The 20,789-nt window shown below is 40.1% G+C and overlaps 1 protein-coding gene across 8 annotated transcripts in view; it reads left to right on the top strand.

The window, feature by feature from the left end:
- The window catches only part of ITSN1 (intersectin 1), a 241,501-nt gene that overhangs the window by 110,559 nt on the left and 110,153 nt on the right, over positions 1-20,789 (top strand). For all 8 annotated transcript variants that reach the window (XR_005718999.1, XM_040228484.1, XM_040228497.1 and 5 more), the window contains exons 11-16: positions 787-902; positions 5,055-5,317; positions 8,013-8,162; positions 8,248-8,388; positions 15,930-16,017; positions 16,141-16,280. Coding sequence is in view for 7 of the 8 variants with exons in the window: in XM_040228484.1 (XP_040084418.1) it covers positions 787-902; positions 5,055-5,317; positions 8,013-8,162; positions 8,248-8,388; positions 15,930-16,017; positions 16,141-16,280 (898 nt within the window). In the remaining variant the exon portion in view is untranslated. The remainder of the gene's footprint in view (positions 1-786; positions 903-5,054; positions 5,318-8,012; positions 8,163-8,247; positions 8,389-15,929; positions 16,018-16,140; positions 16,281-20,789) is intronic.

Below are 20,789 nucleotides of genomic sequence, written 5' to 3' on the forward strand. Positions count from 1 at the left end.
ACTGGTGACTATGTTTGTATGTGTGTGTGTGTGTGTGTGTGTGTGTGTGTGTCTGTGTGTGTGTGTTAGTTGCTCAGTTGTGTCCGTTTCCAGGCTTTTTTGTCCATGGGGATTCTCCAGGTAAGAAGAACGAAGTGGATTGCCATGCCCTCCTCCAGGGGATCTTCCCAACCCAGGGATCAAACCCGGGTCTCCTGCATCGCAGGCAGGCTCTTGACCATCTGAGCTGCAAGGTGGAAGCCAATGTAAAAAGGCATAGAAGGAAAATAGGTAGACTGGCTTAAAAGAGCAAGATGATAGGGGAAGGTGAAACTAGCTAGCAAACTAGGTGATTTGTTTAAGGACTATTAAGTGTAGTCATTTCATGTGTTTACTAAGAGAGCAAATGTAGAGATTCTGGGAAGGGAAAGGAGATGCTCACAATTAGCAGAATTGCTAGTCTTCCCTTGGAAGAATTTAATATTCCACAGGAAGGAAACTGTGTCTCAGACACTGCTCTAACCACTTGATTGTTAACTGATTTAATCCTTTGAAATTGTCCTGATTTTGTGATGGCTCTAAATATTTAAATGACCTTGGTATTCAGAGTCTGATGACATTCAGATATGCATTTTTTAAAGACTCTTTATATAAATGGAGAAGAGCACATCTTTACCATTTCCTCACCAAAAATGACATCTGCTCCATTTTCTATGGCATACTCTTTAAAAGGTGGTTTTTCATGGTTTGCTCAATTCTGTCTTGGCAACTAGACATGAAACCGTTTTCTTTTTTCCACAATTGCAGAAGAGTTCGATCTGGTAGTGGTATATCTGTCATAAGCTCAACTTCAGTGGATCAGAGGTTGCCAGAGGAACCAGTTTTGGAAGATGAACAGCAACAACTAGAAAAGAAACTACCTGGTAAGACAGTCTTCATATTTGAATTTTGTAGCCTGTTAGAGATTTTCTGTCTCTAAGGCAAAGATGGAGGTAAAATATATTTAGCTAATGACATTATTGCTGTGTTTCTTTAACTGACTTTAGTCAGAAAGAAGACACTTTGCATATGCTTTTTGGACTTTAATATATGTTTAGAATGTACTGATGCACCTTTGTTCTAGCTCTTAGATTGAAATCTATGTAACACTTACGGAAATTTTATAAATGTAATCTATAAAGCACTGAAAATTGATAAGTTTTTAAGGTAATGGCTGAATACCACCAGTACAGAAATAGAATGTAAAGTTGCCTACTGTTGTTTTCTCATGTTATAGAATCGAAAGCTCCTTGATAGCAAGAAGCTATTTTAAATTTAATAGGAACCTAATTTAAATTACCCTCATTTACAATGAGAAATTCATCATACTATTAAAATATTCTCTGGCGGTTATGAATTATTAATATGAAATGATAATTGATACTAAGACACCCTAATGAAATTTATTACGGAGTCTCTTCATGGAAAATACTGTCAGTGTCATTTTGCTGCATTTCAAGTGCTCAGGGAATAATCGACCTGCTGAGGACACTACTAGCTCTCCTGCTCTCCTCTTCAACTAAATTACTTTTTGTTCACTGAAACTGCTTCCTGAAAATGTTCTTTGTGGAAGTGTGTTGAGTAGAGTGAAGAATCTACACGTTAATAATACATGGTCCATGCCCTCTGGAAGGTTATGATACAACTGAAGATTTAAGACATCCATATAAAAAACCATCAAAGCAATGCATAATGTGATAAATTCATGAAGGCAGAATTATAGATATACAGCAGAGCTTACTTGTGGTTGGTTAGCACAGACTGGCAAATACACTGGCAGTTAAATCTCTATGGAAGAGGTAACAGTGGAGTTAAGATTTGAAGATTAATAGGGTCCTTACAGGGCTGGGAAGGAGGAACATTTCAGGTTAATAATTATGGGAATAAAGTCTTCAAGCAAATAAGGACAGGAATCCTTAGAATTTGTAATTTTCTTTTTCTGTTGGTGGAAGATATTTAATTATTATTTTTTTTTGGCTGCACTGGGTCTTCATTGCCATGCAGGGGCTTTCTATAGTTGAGGTGAGCTGGGTCAACTCTGAATTATGGTGTGCAGGCTTCTCATTACAGTGGCTTCTCTCTGTTGCTGAGCAAAGAAAGGCTCTGGACGAGCTGGCTTCAGTAACTGGAGCTCTCAGGCTTAGTTGTCCCACGGTGTGAGGAGTCTTCCTGGACCAGGGATCAAACCCATGTCCCCTGCATTGGCAGGTGGATTCCTGTCTACTGTGCCACCAGGGAAGTCCAACATTTCAAGTTTTGAACAAGATGTGACATTATTAGAGGTTTTGGTTAATGCGGTCTTTCTTTCAACAGCTGTTTATTATGTGCCTCCGTGTCTCAGAAATGGGGCCTGATTTTGGAATTAAAAAGGTATATAGGGACTTTCAGTTTTTGTTGTTTTTTTAAATTGAGGTAAAATTTGCTTAACATAATATTGGTCATTCAAAGTCAGCTAGTCTGGGTGTCTTAAACAGCAGAAATTAATTTCTCACAGCTGCGGAGGATAGAAAAGTCCATGATCAGGATGCCATCCAATTCTGTTCCTGGTGGGGCTGCTTTTCCTGACTTGCAGATGGCTGCACTCTCACCAGATCCTCACTTGGCCTTTTCTGGGTGTGTGCACATGAAAAGAGAAAGATGGCTCTCCCTTTTCTTATAAGGCCACTAATTCATAATGAAGGTCCCATAGTCATGACTTTATCTTAGCCTGAATTATAAAGGTCCCATCTCCAAATAACAGCCCACTGGGGGTTACTGCTTCCACATCTGAATTGATAGGGTAGAAACACTCAGTCCAAAACAATGGCCATAGCTAGTTACTCAACATTTTCCCTTTACCCCAGTCCCTAGTAATCATCAGCCTACTATCTGTGTCTTTTCATTTACCCCCTCTGAATATTTCATAGAAATAGTATTATGCAGTTGGTGTTTTATGTCTGGCTTCTTTCACTTAGCATAGTATTTTTGAGATTTTATCCACAATGTTGTTCAGTTGCTCAGTTGTGTCCTAGTCTTTGCAACCCCATGGACTGCAGCATGCCAGGCTTCCCTGTCTTTCACCATCTCCTGGAGTTTGCTCAAACTCATGCCCATCGAGTCGGTGATGCCATCCAACTATCTCATCCTCTGTCATCCCCTTCTCCTCCTGCCTTCAATCTTTCCTAGCATCAGGGGCTTTTCCAGTAAGTCGGTTCTTCACCTTAGGTGGCCAAAGTATTGGAGCTTTAGCTTCAGCATCAGTCCTTCCAGTGAACACCCAGGACTGATCTCCTTTAGGATGGACTGGTTGGATCTCCTTGCGGTCCAAGGGACTCTCAAGAGTCTTCTCCAACACCACAGTTCAAAAGCATCAGTTCTTTGGTTTTCAGTCTTTTTTTGTGGTCCAAGATCCCCTTGAAGGGAACGGCTCCAGTATCCTGGTACTACCCACTCCAGTATCCTGGCCTCCAGAATTCCATGGACTGTATAGTCTATGGGGTTGCAAAGAGCCGGACATGACTGAGTGGTTTCTACTTTCACTTTTCTCACATCCGACTCTCACACTGACTCGATGGACATGAGTTTGAGCAAACTCCGGCAGATGGTGAAAGACAGGGAAGACTGGCATGCTGCAGTCCATGGGGTTGCAAAGAGTAGGACACAACTGAACAACTGAACAATATTGTGGATAAAATCTCAAAAATACCATGCTAAGTGAAAGAAGCCAGACATGAAACAACACCAACTACTGGAAAAACATAGCTTTGACTATACGGACCTTTGCTGGTGAAGTGATGTCTCTGCTTTTTAATACGCTGTCTAGGTTTGCATGCATCATTACTTCATTCCTTTCTCTGGCTGAGAGGACTTGCAGTTTTAAAGTGGCAGGGTGAAATGGGTGTTGCCTCTTCTGAAACCACTAAAGGAGCAAAAAGAACAAGAAAACAAAACTTGCTTACCATCTCTGATCTCTCATCTAACTGCCATGTTTAAGGAAAGTGTCTTCAGTAGAGGCCAGGCAGGAACGTCGGAAGAAGCCAAAAGGATGCTCACAGCTACATATCTCAAGACAAAGTGTGAAGTGACAGTTCTTGAAATAGATTGCGAACAATGGGAATGGCGTGCTGCACAGGCTGGCAGCGAGAGCTTCCAGTGTCTGGGGTTGGCTCCCAGGAGAAGCGTGTGAGGCAAACACAAAACTGTGTTGACACTGCTGAAAACACAGAAGGGACATGGAGCATGGAATTTTTTTTTTAAGTAAAATAAAACGGGTGCAAACAGTGTTAGCAAGGATCAGAGAAAAAAATTGTTGACCTGAGGATAGTCTAAAACCTTGGTGTTCTTAAAAGAAGGAAACTGAATAATAGGTTGGAAAAACTAGTTTACTGAGTGTCCTCTGCATAGTGATTAGGGCACAACCTGCTCTTCAGTGTGAAACCCAGGAGGAGACGTATCATCTTACCTCTATTTTCAGAAACCGTTCTGTTTGTTAAAATTGAAAACAGAATGGCACAGTTTTATGCAAAGGAAAAAGAGGTAGAAAGGGAAGGACTTTCCTGGTGGTCCAGTGGTTAAGACTCTGGGCTCCCAATGCAGGGAGCTAGTGGTCAATCGCTGGTTGGGGAATTAAGATACTTCATGCCTAGTGGCCAAAGAAAATTAGAGGTAGAAAGGGAGAAGTTTGTGGTATAGAGGAGAGAGAGGGTCAGTTGCTAAACCAAGGTCGTAGAAAAAAGAAAGGATAGAGTAACAGGGAAGGTATGGAGAATGAGTGATGATGGAGAAAGTTCTGTCAAAAGATTATTCCAGAAACCGAGTTTTGGGTGTTCTGAATGCTGTGATGCAGTTCATCTGCAGGGAAGGGTATGTAAAAGAGATGCTGTGTGAAAGGGCCTGTACCTGGTGCTTATCCATGAGGGCAGAAGCAGGCGGGAAGCTTAGGGAGTTCTATCTGCAGGTCCCTTACTGATTGACGATGTGCTGTGGAGTTTTTCCTTTGAAAATGTCTGTTGAACATCATATGGCTTTTCATAATCGTCCTATCTCTTGTCTGAAAGTAACCTTTGAAGATAAGAAGCGGGAGAACTTTGAACGGGGCAACCTGGAGCTGGAGAAGCGGAGACAAGCTCTCTTGGAGCAGCAGCGTAAAGAGCAGGAGCGCCTGGCCCAGCTGGAGCGGGCAGAGCAGGAGAGGAAGGAGCGGGAGCGCCAGGAGCAGGAGCGCAAAAGACAACTGGAGCTGGAGAAGCAGCTAGAGAGGCAGCGGGAGCTGGAGCGGCAGAGGGAGGAGGAGCGAAGGAAGGAAATCGAGAGGCGGGAGGTGAGCGGCCGGAAACAGTCCTGCCTTAACACGGGCGCTCTTCTAGAAGCGTTCCAGGGTCAGTAGTATATCGGGACTTCCCTGACGGCTCAGCAGGTAAAGAGAGATGGCAGGAGACACAGATCCAGTGCCTGGTCTGGGGAACTGAGATTCCCACATGCCATGTGCTCAGTCGCTCAGTCGTGTCCAACTGTCTGCGACCCCGTGGACTGCAGCCCCGCCAGGCTCCTCTGTCCGTGGGATTCTCCAGGCAAGAGTACTGGAGTGGGTTGCCATGCCCTCCTCCAGGGGATCTTCCAACCCAAAGATCCGAACCTAGGTCTCCCACATGGCAGGCAGATTCTTTATACCATCTAAGTTTGAAGAAACAAAATTTTAAGAAAGCATAAAAATATGGCCTTCCCTGATGGCTCAGTGGTAAAGAATCTGCCTGCCAGTGCAGAAGATGTGGGTTTGATCCCTGGAATGGGAAAATCCCCTGGAGAAGGAAATGGCACCCAGTTCAGTATTCTTGTCTGGAAAATCCCATGGACTGAAGAGCCTGGCGGGCTACACTCCTTGGTGTCACAAAGAGTCAGAGACAAATGAGTGCCTGAGCACAACACAGCAATAATGTATTAACCCAGTCTTGTTTCTTTCTTTTTACAATTCAGTTGTTTTAGTTATTCATAGAGTTGTGCGACCATCACCGCTGATTCATCACGCTGAAAATAAATTCCTTAACCATTAAGGAGTTACTACTCCCCTTTCCCATTCGGCTTTGCCCTTAACAACCACTGATTTATTTTCTGTCTCTACACCTTTGCCTATTCTGGACATTTGGGATAAATGGAATCATAGAATATGTGGCTTTTTGTGTCTGGCTTTCACTTTCAAGGTTCATCCAGTGTGTAGATTGAATAAACACTTATTCCTTTTTATAACTGAGTAATATTCCATTACCTGGATAGACAACATTTTATTTATCTACTCATCAACCTGATGGACATTTGGGTTTTTTTTTTCCTACCTTTTAGGTGTTTTGAATAATGTTGCTGTGAACTTTCATATACAAGCTTTTGATAACTGAGTCTTATGACAAACTATTGCTATCAATTATGTATTTTTTAGCCTTTTTTCTGCATTCATATACACATATAGAAATAGAAAGGTTCATATATTGGAGAGGTTGAGGGTTTACTGAAAATTTTTTTTTAAACCACTGTATTGGTAACACACTAAATAATTAAAGTGTTTGGCATCTTTTTCTTTTTCCACTTTAGAAAACAAGTCTAGTAATCGTTACTGTATTTTATGGAAGGCTTCCTAAATTTGGTGCCATACCTGGATATGGGCCAAGCCAATCTCTTGTCTGACTTTCCAGTTTTAGTATGTTGTGACAGAAGCAATGCCATGATCCTTTTGTGTGGATGAAATGTATTTTAAAGATGAAGGATTTTTTTCTTTATAAAAAAATAATACTTTGGTTTCATCTCCTGATGATTGCTTTTGAAAACTTCTAGCTGTAAGCAAGCTGCCTTTTCATTCAGTCACACACACACAGATAATAACAAGATTTTCCTTCCAGAATGACAACCAAAAGATAGATCCCCTTTCCTTCTTCAATTTTTTTTTTAAAAGCATTTAAGAGTGTTTGTTCAGAACTATATAATTGGCATTTATGATGTGCCAGGCATTGATTAAGTTCCTGGAGATGTTGTGGTGACTGGGTACCCACCTGTCCTCCAGGCCCTTACAGTGTAGCTGGAGCACAAATATGTAAGAAGCAGTTATGATACAATGAAGAGTGCCAGGTGCCCTGACACATCCTCTGCCTAGCAGCCGTCAGAGTCAGGTTTGAAGAGAGCTGATGTTGCTGGAGAAATTGCAGAACCTTCTGTGCTAACAAGGAAACAAATGATTAGGGACTTAGGGGTCATGGACTTTTAAAGTGAAAGTGAAGTCGCTCAGTTGTGTCTGACTCTTCGCGACCCCATGGACTGCAGCCTACCAGGCTCCTCTGCCCTTGGGGTTTTCTAGGCAAGAGTACTGGAGTGGGGTGCCATTGCCTTCTCCGTGGACTTTTAAAGCTTGAGATAAATAACAATTTCTCCTATGACAGAAGAAATAATAATTACTCGTTTGATGGAAGAAAGTTTTTTTTTTGTTTTGTGTTTTTGTTCTGGGGTTTTTCCTAGGTTAACTTGCCTTTTTTGAAAAGATAATTTTGTTGTATTTATTTGGCTGCTCTAGGTCTTAGTTGCAGCATGTGGGATCTTTAGTTGAAGCATGTGGTATCTAGTTTCTTGACCAGGGCTTGAACTTGGGCATCCTGCATTGGGATCTCGGAGTCCTAGCCACCAGGCAACTCCCATAATTTTCCTTGTTTTCTTTTATGAGTCAGTAAATAAGGAAGAGCAGGTTTACTTACTACACCAAGCATCCGTAAAGGCCTAAGGAATTGAATGTCAGTGATCCAATAGTCCTTTCTGTTCTCAACCCTGTGATAGCCTTTCTGAATATTCTCTTTTTTCCCATAGAAGTAATAACATATTTGTATGAAATTTTGTGCTGTCTTATAATGAAAGTAACTTGTCATGTTTAATACCATTTCATCCCTAAAAGAAAAGACGTACTAGATGTAATGTTTATTAAGAGACATTGAAGAGTGTAAGAACTGAACAGTTAGTAAATTGTCTGTTTGTGTATGTCACAGGCTGCAAAGCGGGAGCTTGAAAGGCAAAGACAGCTTGAATGGGAACGGAATCGAAGACAAGAACTATTAAATCAAAGAAACAAAGAACAAGAAGACATAGTTGTACTGAAAGCAAAGAAAAAGACTTTGGAATTTGAATTAGAAGCTCTAGTGAGTAGTTTGATTGTGCTTTAGGAACCCACTTGCACTGAATTGTTAAATGCTAATGATTCTTATTATTTCTCACTTGTTAAAGAATGATAAAAAACATCAATTAGAAGGAAAACTTCAGGATATCAGATGTCGATTGACAACCCAAAGGCAAGAAATTGAGAGCACAAACAAATCTAGAGAGTTGAGAATTGCAGAAATCACCCACCTGCAACAGCAGTTACAGGTGAGAAAATATGTCCCTTAAAAGCCTTTTGGCTTCCATGCCTTTCTTTGATTCATTTCATTCACTTATTCACTCAGCCAGCAGCAAGCATCTAGCAGGCCAAGATGAAGCAGACAGGGAACTTGCCTGAAAGTAGTTGTTGCTCAGTTGCTAAGTTGTGTCCGACTCTGTGACCCTGTGGGCTGCAGCACCCCAGGCTTCGCTGTCCGTCACTATGTCCCGGAATTTGCTCAGACTCGTGTCCATTGAGTTGGTGATGCCATCCAATCAGCTCATCCTCTGAAAGTAGGCTGTCTGGTAATTCAGCACACTTGCTGGGACTGCTGCATGCCAACTCCATGCAAGCGCCGGTAAGCACTGAGGATCCAGCAGTGGATAGCAGAGACAGAAACCCTGCCCTCATGGAGCTTACCTTCTGTTTGCAGGGTAGACAAGGACTCAGGAAATAAGACAAGCATGTTCTCTATTAGAAGAGGGAAAGTTGCTCTGGAGAGCGAGTAGGGAAGAGAGTCTCCAGTAGAGAGGCCTGTGATTTTAAGTAATGTGGTCCGGTCAGGCAACTCTGTGAGTATGATGCTGGGGCAAAGACTTGAAAGAGGTGAATGGCTGAGCCAGATGGACATCTAGCAGAGCAAGTTCTAGGTATGGCAACAGTTGTGCAGAAGAACTAAGGCTATACGCTGGTCTCTGGGATGCCAGTCACAGCACGGAAACAAGCTGTGGTTGGAGCAGTTGGGGGCTGGATCGTGCAGAACCTGTAGTCGACTCCTGGGACTTTGGCTTTACCATGATAACCACAATAATGAAGTGCAATTAAATATCAGGGGGAGTTCCAGAGATATGTGTATAGAGAATAGTTGGAGACACAATGGACTACTCTAAGCAGTTCTGCTTTCGTTTTATTACCTCTTCAGCCTTCACCACCAAGTTGTTTAAATTTCATCTGGTTTGGTTTCAAGTGTTGAATTAGAGGGAGTATCCAATTCATATAGATGCTATTCTGCATACCATCCTAAAAGGTGATCAGTTTTGGACACCGTGACTTTAATTTCAGCTTCTTTTTCTCAGCCTGACAGTTTTGAGATTTATCAATATTTTTGAGTGAATCAATCCTTTGTTCCTTTTCATCAGTTCAGTCAGTTCACTCACTCAGTTGTGTCCAGCTCTTTTTGTGACCCCATGGACTGTGGCATGCCAGGTCTCCCTGTCCATCACCAACTCCCAGAGCTTGCTCAGACTCACGTCCATCAAGTTGGTGACGCCATCCAACCATCTCATGCTCTGTCGTTCCCTTCTCCTCCTTTACCAGTGAGTCAGCTCTTGGCATCAAATGGTCAAAGTATTGACGCTTCAGCTTCAACATCAATCCTTCCAATGAATATTCAGGACTGATTTCCTTTAGGATGGACTGGTTGGATCTCCTTGCAGTCCAAGGGACCCTCAAGAGTGTTCTCCAACACCACAGTTCAAAAGCATCAATTCTTCGGCCCTCAGCCTTCTTCACAGTCCGACTCTCACATCCATACATGACTACTGGAAAAAGCAGAGCTTTGACTAGATGGAAAATTTGGCATTACTTTGTCGGCAAAGTAATGTCTCTCCTTTTCAATATGCTGTCTAGGTTGGTCATAGCTTTTCTTCCTCTTCATCACTGAGTAGTATTTCCTTGTTTATCCCATCACCTGCTGAGGGACATTTAGGTTTTTTCCAGTTTTGGACTTTATGCCTAAAGCTGCAATGAGTATTCAGTTATATTTCTTTATGTGGAAATATATTTTATTTCTCTTGGTTAAATTTTAGGAGGGGAATTACTGTCATATAAGTATGTGCTTAGCCATGTCAGAGTCTATCAAACTGTTTCTACAGTGGTTGTGTCATTTCACACTCTCACCAGCAGCACACCAGCCCTTCAGCTGCCCCTCACTCTCGCCAACACTCCCTTTTGTCATTGTTTCTGGCGTCTCTGGTGGGTGGGCAACAATGTCTCATGTAACTTTAATCTGCATCTCCCTGAAGGCTGAATGCTGTTGGCTGTTGGTTCTTATGTGTATTAGCCTGTGTCTTCTGTATGTGTTTTGTGAACAAATGTTTAACTCATCCTTTATTGGGTTGCTTATCTTATCATCACAGTTCTTTATATAGTCTTATAAGAAGTCCTTTGTCAGATAGGTGTTTTGGAAATATTTTCACCTAGTCTCTGGCTTGCCTTTTCATTTTTGTAATGGTGTTTCTTAAAGGGCAGATGTTTTAACTTTTAAAGTTCAATTTATTTTTTCTTTTACAGTTTTTTATGTTCTGTCTGAGAAAGCTTTGACTATCCCAAGGTTGCAGATGTTTTCTCTTATGTTTTCTTCCAGAAGTTTTACATTTTATCTAACATATTTAGTTCTGTGATCCAGTTTTGATTGATTTTTACGTTAAGTGCAAGGTAAGGTAGTGAGAGTCACTTTTTTCCATACTGACACCCAGTTTGTTCTATCAATGTTTATAAAAACCTTAGTAGCTTGTTGATAATCAGCTGACCACATTTGTAAAAATCTTTCCTAGACTCTCTTTTGTTCCACTGATCTACATCTATTCTTTTACCAGTATTTCCCTCTGTTGACCTGCAACTATGGAGATTTTAAAGTGTTTTTTTCTCCTTTATTTTATTAATATGGTGCTTTACGTTGATTTAAATTTGAATGTTAACCAACTTTCCATTCTTGGGGTAAACTGCCCTTCAGTTCAGTTCAGTTCAGTCCAGTCGCTCAGTCATGTCCAGCTCTTTGCGACTCTATGGACTACAGCACACCAGGTCTCCCTGTCCATCTCCAACTCCCAGAGTTTACTCAAATTCATGTCCATTGAGTTGGTGATGCCATCTGACCATCTCATCCTCTGTCATCCCCTTCTCCTCCCGCCTTCAATCTTTCCCAGCATCAGGGTCTTTTCCAATGAGTCAGTTCTTCACATCAGATGGCCAAAGTATTGGAGTTTCAGCTTCAGCATCAGTCTTTCCAATGAACACTCAGGACTGATTTCCTTTAGGATTAACTGGTTATGTCTCCTTGCAGTCCAAGGGACTCTCAAGAGTCTTTTTCCAACACCACAGTTCAAAAGCATCAATTCTTCTGCGCTCAGCTTTCTTTATAGTCCAACTCTCACATCTATACATGACTACTGGAAAAACCATAGCCTTGACTAGACGGACCTTTGTTAACAAAGTAATGGCTCTGTTTTTCAATATGCTTCTAGGTTGGTCATAACTTTTCTTCCAAAGAGTAAGTGTCTTTTAAATTCATGGCTGCAGTTACCATCTGCAGTGATTTTGGAGCCCCAAAAAATAAAGTTTCCCCCTCAGTCAGTCTCTCCCATCAGGAAGCTTCCATAAGCCTCTTATCCTTCTCCATCAGAGGGCAGACAGACCGAAAACCACAATCACAGAAAACTAACCAATCTAATCACATGGACCACAGCCTATCTCACTCAGTGAAACTGACCTTAGTCATAGTGTATTATTGTTTTAAAAAATTATTGTTTAGATCAACTTCTTATTATGAGTCTTTTTATTTAAATTCGTGGGGGATATTAGTTTCATTTTTCATAATATCCTCATCTAGCTTTGGTATCAGGGTAATAAGGAAGTAAATAAGGTATATTCTTTTTTATTTTCTAATAATTATATGAAATGGTAGTCCTCTCTTGATATCCATGGGGCCCTGGTTCCAAGCTAACTGAGGATACCAAAATCCGTGGATGCTCAAGTTCTTTATGTAAAACGGATAGTATGATAGTCCCTTTGTGTCTGCATATTTGGATTGAAATTTGATCCTAGACTTGCTGAATCCAGATGGACTGGATGTTAGACTGTCTGTGATGGTTGCTATTGTTTATTGAAGGCCTGGCATGTGAAGACTGTAATGGGAATATTAAATAGAATTCCACAATACCCTAGTAAGGGCAATATCATTACTCTCATAAGTGGGAAAGTGAAGATTCTAGAAAGGAATATTCTGTTTTGGAATCAGTTTCTAGCTGGGCAACAAGAATCCAAATTACCCAGTTTATGTTACTTCAAAACTTTCCTTCTTAACTTGACACCACCCTGGCTCCCTAGCTAACCCTTTCAGCTTCTCTCTTAAAATCCTGTATGAAAGTGTTAGTTGCTCAGTTGCATCAGACTCTTGGTGACCCCATGGACTAGAGCCCACTGTGCTCCTCTGTCCATGGGATTCTCTGGGCAAGAATAATGGAATGGGTAGCCATTCCCTTCTCCAGGCGATCTTCTTGACCCAGGGATTGGACCCGAGTCTCTGCATTGCAGACAGATTCTTTACCATCTGACCAGGGAAGATTAAAACCCTATATATTTCTTAAAAACTTTCTCTCACCACCTTTCATAGTTATCAGACTCCAGTCTCAGTGCAGTTGGTCCACCTGTGCAGATTCAACCAACCCTAGGATTCAGAGTGCCAATCATACTTAGCTATTTTATGTAAGGAACTTGAACATCCTTGGGTTTTTTTTATTGTGGAGATCCTGAAACCAGTACTTCATGGATACCGAGGGATAACTGTTTCTTGCTTAAATTTTTGGTGACATTCACTAGTGAAGCCTTATGGACTTGGACATTTCACTGTGGTAGGACTTATAATTGCAAAATTTGTTTAGTAGATACAGGGCTATTCCACTTTTCTATTTGTGCTGTATTCTCTTTTGATAATTTGTATCTTTCACTGAATGTGTCTGTTTCATCTAAGTTAACAAATTTATTTGTATAAAATTGTACTATATTCTCTTATTATTCTTTGCAAGTCTGTAGCGTCTGTAGTGATGTTATGTCCTGATGTTGAGAATTTGTGTCATTTACCTCCCATTCCAACTCCTTCTCTCCTTCTCTTTGTTCTTTCCCTTCTCTTCCACCTCCTCTTTTCTCCAACAGTCTAGCTGGGAACTAATTGGCTTTATTGATTTTTTTTTTTTAAATAAATGTTTTATTTTATTGTTTCTTTTTTCTCTATGGTATCTCTGTTTTCTATTTCATTTACTTAGGCTCCTTATTATTTCCTTTCATTTACTTATTTTGGATTTAATTTGCTTCTATCTAGCCTATTAAGAAGACGCTTAGATTATTGAATTTGGACCTTTCTTGATTTCTGATAATGTATAAACATGTTAAGTTGTAAATTTCCTTCCAAGCATCATCATAGCCATATTACACAAATTTTAACATGTTGTATTTTTATATTCATTCCATTCAGAACCTGTTTTTTTATTTCCTTTGTCATTTCTTTGAAGGGTTATTTAGAATTATGCAATTTAGTTTCCAAATACTTGGATTTCTTTTTTCTGAGCTGTCTGATTGATTTCTGGTTTATTTATGGTATGATCTGTGAGCACAGTCTGTGTGATTTTAATACTTTTAAGTTTATTGAGACTTATATTACGGCTCAGCATGCGATCTGTCTTGGTGAATGTTCCATGTACTCTGTTGAAGCTGAGTAGGGTGTCCCCCAAATGTAAGTTGATCAAGTTGGTTCTTAGTGTTGTTCATATCTTCAGTGTCCTTCCTGATTTTCATGGAAATCCTAATCAATTTGAGGTTTGAAATATTAGGATATGACATATAATATAAATAGTATCAGAAGTTCACTGCTAGAAATTATTTGAAAATATTTTAAAATGCATGCACAAGTGCACAAGTACGATCTTTTCTATGTTAACTCTCTGTGTCTTTCACTAACTATTTATGAGAAGTTTCATAAAATATGCCCTTAGAAAATTTAGGACTGAAAACCATAGGTTTATTTATTATCTCACTGAATGCTGTGTATCCATATATATGTTTACGATTGATGCTTAGTGTGTTTAGTTATTGAAAATAAAATACAAATCAAGGTCCGTTAAAAAGCAGTGAAGTTAAAAACAATGCATGGTTTGAAGAAAGACAGGTACATAGTAGGCAATGATATATTGGTTTTCTTTCTTTATAAGTATTAGCAGATTCTTGCCATGCAAATGAGTCAAGTACCCCTTCATACTGATTTGACCTATTTTAGAAAGTTAGATTGTACATTTAGAAGTAATGTTGGGAGTTCCCCAGTGGTCTACTAGTTAAGATTTCGTGTCTCAGTGATTTTGAGCTAGCCTTCATCTTGATACTTCCTTGTTTGCCCTGGTTCAGGAAAGAAAATTTGGGATTGGTTAGAGATGTGGCCTTGGTTTAGTGAGGCGAATAAGAGGAGGAGCCCAGTTGGCTATGCTTTTTGGCAAAATGTTCTGATTTGTGTATTCTGTTTTGTCTAAATTTGGTGGGATTGGGGAGAGTACTTTTGTTTGTGTGAATTATTCATGTGAGAAGATGCTTCCAAATGTTCTCCACTGATGTATAGTACACAAAGATTTCTTACATACAAGCCAGTCGGTATCTAAAGGTGGTTGTTCCAGAAAGGACTGGCCTCAGGTGAAAATTTTTCATACAGACATTTTTACTTTTTCAAACGAAAAGTTAATACATAGAGATTTATTTTTCTTATGTCAGAGTAAAAATGAAAGTCAAATGCACATGTGCATGTATGCTAAGTCACTTCAGTCATATCTGACTGTTTGTGACCTCATGGACTGTTGCCCTCCAGACTCCTCTGTCCATGGGATTCTCCAGGCAAGAATACTTGAGTAGCTGCCATACCCTCTTCCAGGGGATCTTCCCAACCTAGGGATCGAACCTGGGTTTGCATTGCAGGAAAATTATTTACCACTGAGCCACTGGGGAAGCCCCCAAAGTCAAATATTCCTTAATAAAGCCTACAAAAGCTGTCTTTTCCCCCCTAATATATGTAGAAACTACATTGAATAATTTAAGCTGAACTTAGGCAAATACAGTTGATTCTCAAGTCACATGTGAGAATGCCTCATAGTCCTGTACAGTGTGGTTTAGCTTTTATTTATGTTGGTTAAAAAATATTCGATTCAAGATTTCTGTGCAGCTGTTCAAAACTGTGGCTTCATCCTCAGTGGTGGAGCCACATGTGGTAGCTAAGATTCTAATTATTAAACTGCTGGTTTGAATTCTGTTTCCAGCTTCAGGTATATGGCCACCCTCAGTTCAGCCCTATCAAGTTCATGACAGAACAGTTCCCGTTTAAACTACTGCGTCAGTTTACAAATATCAGGGTCACTACATTTGTATTTGATCCTAGTGCAATTTGAGAGATCATTCCTTTCCATTTTTTCTGCTGAGTTGTACTTGTGGTTCACTTTTAAAAGCTTATAAATAGGCAGTAAGTCAATAAAAATGTAAGAAATATCAAGGGAGCTATAACTGTCTTATTTAAACTTTATTTCAGTGAAAAGCATTTGGCAAACAATTACTTTCTTGGCAAGAAAACAACAACAACAACCCTGACTAGTGATTAAATGCAGTTTTGCTGTAGACTGTTTGGGATGAGGTTAGGAGAATCTTTGAGGGAGCAGAGAATTGACGTCTGCCTGCCAGGACTTTGGATCTAAACATGGTAGTTTTCTCCACCATTCATTGCTGTGTTCTCTTTCTCTCCTAGGAGTCCCAGCAAATGCTTGGAAGACTTATTCCAGAAAAACAGATACTCAATGACCAGTTGAAACAGGTTCAGCAAAACAGTTTGCACAGTAGGTGTTTTCTTTTTAAAGTTGACATTTTCCTTCCTCACAGGCAAGAAATGAGAACCTGAAAAGCCACTTTTCCTCACTGCCAGTTTGTTTTTCTTATCTTGCCATGTTTTTCTAAAACAGGGGATTCACTTCTCACACTCAAAAGAGCCTTAGAAGCGAAAGAACTGGCTCGGCAGCAGCTACGAGACCAACTGGATGAAGTGGAGAAAGAAACTAGGTCAAAATTACAGGAGATTGATATTTTCAACAATCAGCTGAAGGTACCTATTCTGTGTGTACCTACATGTATGTCTTACTTTGTTAATTTTTCTAAGTGGCCAAGATGGTTAGTTGATATTTGAGCTCCAGGCAGGAAAATTTATTCTGCTGGTTTGTCAGCCTTCATAAGAAGCCCCTCATATTTATAGATGAACATTAAACAATCCAAGTTGAATTTTTGTCCTTTAAAAAATAAAAATGAATCTGGCCTCTTTAAATAAAGGGCTGAGTAAATGGCCCCGACTCGACATCTGTCTTTCACATGAATACATCTTCTGCACGTCTTCACCCCCGTGTCTGTTGAGAACTCCATCAAGTTGAATTGCCAAAAGCTGGGCTCCAAAACCTGCATCTTTCTTATGTTCTTTGAAGAAGATTGAGAAGGAACTGTTTTCACTTTGAAAGCTAAGAATTTTTTTTGCCAATTGTTACCTTCAGGATTGTCCTTGAATATAGATAGATCTTTGTTTTGTGACCTCGCACTTTAAAATATTATGGTTTAGTGGAGTAATTACCTTTGTCTCTGTGGTGGAAGTGGTGCATGATTTTGTTATATTTTCACAGTATAACTCAGGAAAATGCCAAAGCTCCCAGGGAAGATACAGGTGGTGAAATCACAGCCTTTTTCTGATTCGGTCCTTTTGGTTTAACATGAACAGCTTTATCATCTTAAAAATGATTATTATCCTGTAATAAAATATCTTGAAATGCAAGCAGCTTATTTCCTATTAACAGCAATCACATACTTTAGGTTTAAGTAGATATTGAAGTTTTTAATCAGTTATGTTCTTTTAAAAAGTTGGATTTTACACATTTTTTTTTTTTTCCCTCAAGTATTTTCTGTTTCCAACCTAAAATCCTTTATACTTGCTTGTGGCCAGTTTAGCTTCTGATACTTAGGAAAAGTTTAAACACTTTTCTTCATTATTAGAAATCCAAAAACAAATTTGAAGTATATTTGAGATTTTTAGTTGACTTTAGAATTTTGATTCTAGGCCACCTTTTGAATTTGAGGTATTTGTACTGTGTTTTCAGAGTAATAAGTAATGAGATTTTCACAATTATACAATTCCAGAAAGATGATCTTAGGGGAAATATTATTTGAGCCAACTTACCTTTGTGAGTTTTTTAAAAATATTGCTTTCATGCTTACACTGAGTATATGTTTGTGTATGTATGTATGTGCACTCTATATATTTTCTGTATGTGTACGTATATGATTTATGTCATGTAAGTACTGGAATCACAGCTGTCAGTTCTCCTTCTCTAGAATAAATAGAAACATTGACATTACCTCTCATTATTACTTGTCACTATTTCAAGCAAAAAGAATATGGCACTGTGGCACCCTTGTAGTCCTTTTTAATAGTCTCTTGGAATATAAACTTAAGTATTCAGGTGTCTTCTGACCCCAGTGGTACTCCAGATTTATGCCTTACTCTTAAGTTTGGCCCAGAGCAAGGTTCACATGTCAGAAGATGGGCTCTGGTCAGTGGTTTTGATAATGCCTAGATAACTTACAGATTATTTTTGCTGTTGTACTGTTGTCATTGCTAAAGAGAACACCCTGCAAATGTGAGTCACTCTCACTGTTTAGTTGACTAATGCTGACTTCAGTAGTAAGAGAGTTTTTAGACCTTTATTCTACTGGCCCTTTTTCCAAATATGTGTGTTTATCGCTCAGTTGTGACTGACTCTTTGTGACCCCATGGACTGTGGCCCACCAGGCTCCTCTATCCATGGACTTCTCTGGCAAGAATACTGCAGTGAGTCACCATTTCCTTCTCCAAGGGATCTTTCCAACCCAGGGATCGAACCTGGGTCTCCTGCTTTGCAGGCAGATTCTTTACCATTTGAGCCACCAGGGAAACCCAAATATGCTTGTTTTAAAATATTTCTTTCTGTTGTAACTTTTCCTTTAGTTTTCCATTACTTTAAGTCAGTGTGGAGACTAAAAAAAACATCACAAGCCAGTATGTAGCTACATTGTTTTATTATTTAAAACAAAAGTTTGGAGGACTTAGTGACCATATTATGTTTCTGACAGTTGTTATTTCTAGTATTCCTCTCCAGCCTGGTAAGATCAAAACAGAAACAGGTACACTGAAGATCAAAAGATTTATAATTTGAGGGGAACAATTCTTGAGGCTGTAGCCCTTTCCCTTGCAAAGAAATAAAGCCACTCTTTCCTTCTTTTGCAAAAAAAAAAGATGTATAATTTGATTGAGACAGCTCAGAGGCAGATTTAAGATTTTAGCCTCTGAGTATCTCCTGTCTGTTTTATTATAATCACATTGGCGAATGTGAAGCTTTTTTCTTTTTCTTTTTACTTTAGAGCTTATTCACTTTGTTGTTGGTGTTTAGTCACAAAAGTATATGACTCTTTTGTGATCCCATGCACTGTCATCTGCTAGGCTGCTTTGTCCATGGGATTTCCTAGGCAAGAATATTGCAGTGGGTTGCTATTTTCTTCTCCAGGGGAATTTCCCAACTCAGGCATCAGATCTGTGTCTCTTGCACTGGCAGGCAAATTCGTTACCATTAGCAGTTATAATACCAGACCACCTGACCTGCCTCTTGAGAAACCTGTATGATTGTTTCTGGACATGGAACAACAGACTGGTTCCAAATAGGAAACAGTGTACATCAAGGCTGTATATTGTCACCCTGCTTATTTAACTTATATGCAGAGTACATCATGAGAAATGCTGGGCTGGAAGAAGCACAAGCTGGAATCAAGATTGCCAGGAGAAATATCAATAACCTCAGATATGCAGATGACACCACCCTTATGGCAGAAAGTGAAGAGGAACTAAAAAGCCTCTTGATGAAAGTGAAAGAGGAGAGTGAAAAAGTTGGTTCAGAAAACGAAGATCATGGCATCTGGTCCTATCACTTCATGGCAAATAGATGGGGAAACAGTAGAAACAGGGTCAGACTTTATTTTGGGGGGGCTACAAAATCACTGCAGCTAGTGATTGCAGCCATGAAATTAAAAGACGCTTACTCCTTGCAGAAAAGTTATGACCAACCTATATAGCATATTGAAAAGCAGAGATATTACTTTGCCAACAAAGGTCCATCTAGTCAAGGCTATGGTTTTTCTAGTGGTCATGTATGGATGTGAGAGTTGGACTGTGAAGAAAGCTGAGCACTGAAGAATTGATGCTTTTGAACTATTGTGTTGGAGAAGACTCTTGAGAGTCTGGCAAGGAGATCCAACCAGTCCATTCTAAAGGAGATCAACTCTGGTGTTCTTTGGAAGGAATGTGCTAAAGCTGAAACTCCAATACTTTGGCCACCTCATGCAAAGAGTTGACTCATTGGAAAAGACTCTGATGCTGGGAGGGATTGGGGGCAGGAGGAAAATGGGATGACAGAGGATGAGGTGGCTGGATGGCATCACGGACTCAATGAACGTGAGTTTGAGTGAACTCCGGGAGATGGTGATGGACAGGGAGGCCTGGCGTGCTGCGTTTCATGGGGTTGCAGAGTCAGACACGACTGAGCGACTGAACTGAACTGAACTCAACTGGGCAGTTATAATTTCTCCTAAGATGAGATGAATGAGGTGAGCCAGCATTCGGACCCTTTGGGATTTCTTCCGTGTGTCCCTTGGTACAGTAGTACCTCCGCAGCATCCTCGATAATGTTGGCAAAAATTACCTCTACCTTACTGAAACACTTCAACTGTCCAGTAATTCCACACATCATGTTTGATGGTATGAATTTGGTCCATCCTAAACCTTCCTCTCCCCAGAGGAAACCAGCCTAGAGAGTATAGAAAAGAAATTAGGACTTAGTTTTGTTTTATATTGCTATAAACTGTTCATCTAGAGAAAGAAAGTTTAGTTCACCCATTATCAACTAGTATGGTGACACTGGAGAAATACCTGTAGAGCGTAGACTTTTAAAAGTAGTTCATCAAAGGGGACTTCCCTGGTCATCCAGTGGTTAAGACTAAGATTCTAATCCAGGGGACTTGGGTTAGATCCATAGTCTGGGAACAAGGATGCCACGTGGTGTGGGGCATGGCCAAAAAAAGAAATCGTTGATCAGAACATTAAAACCTGTACTCAGTTTCTAGCCCCATAAATGAGTTGTTCCATTTAGCAAAATCCAACTCTCATAGTTTCTTTGGTACAAAATTACTTGCAATAAGCCGTTCGCTTCTTTTGACACACACTCATGGTCATGTCCAGTTCCTTGGCAATAAGGGCATGCAGGGAACAGTAACATAGAGGGAAAGAATATACCCGACAGTGCAGAAGGTGCAGTTTCAGTTGGTGGGTCGGAACGAAATCCCCTGGAGAAGCAAGTGGCAACCCACCCCAGTACTCTTGCCTGGAAAACGCATGGACAGAGAAGCCCGGTGGCCTGCAGTCCATGGGGTCGCAGAGAGTGACTGAGCATAGCATATAGCACAGGGAACAGTAGTACCTTGTTTTAGCTCAGGTTCTCAAGCATAAGACTGTGTTCGGGAAGTATAACTATATTTAGTTTCTTTTTTT

This window comes from Oryx dammah, unplaced genomic scaffold, assembly GCF_014754425.2.
Source record: "Oryx dammah isolate SB20612 unplaced genomic scaffold, SCBI_Odam_1.1 HiC_scaffold_2, whole genome shotgun sequence".
Lineage (NCBI taxonomy): Eukaryota > Metazoa > Chordata > Mammalia > Artiodactyla > Bovidae > Oryx > Oryx dammah.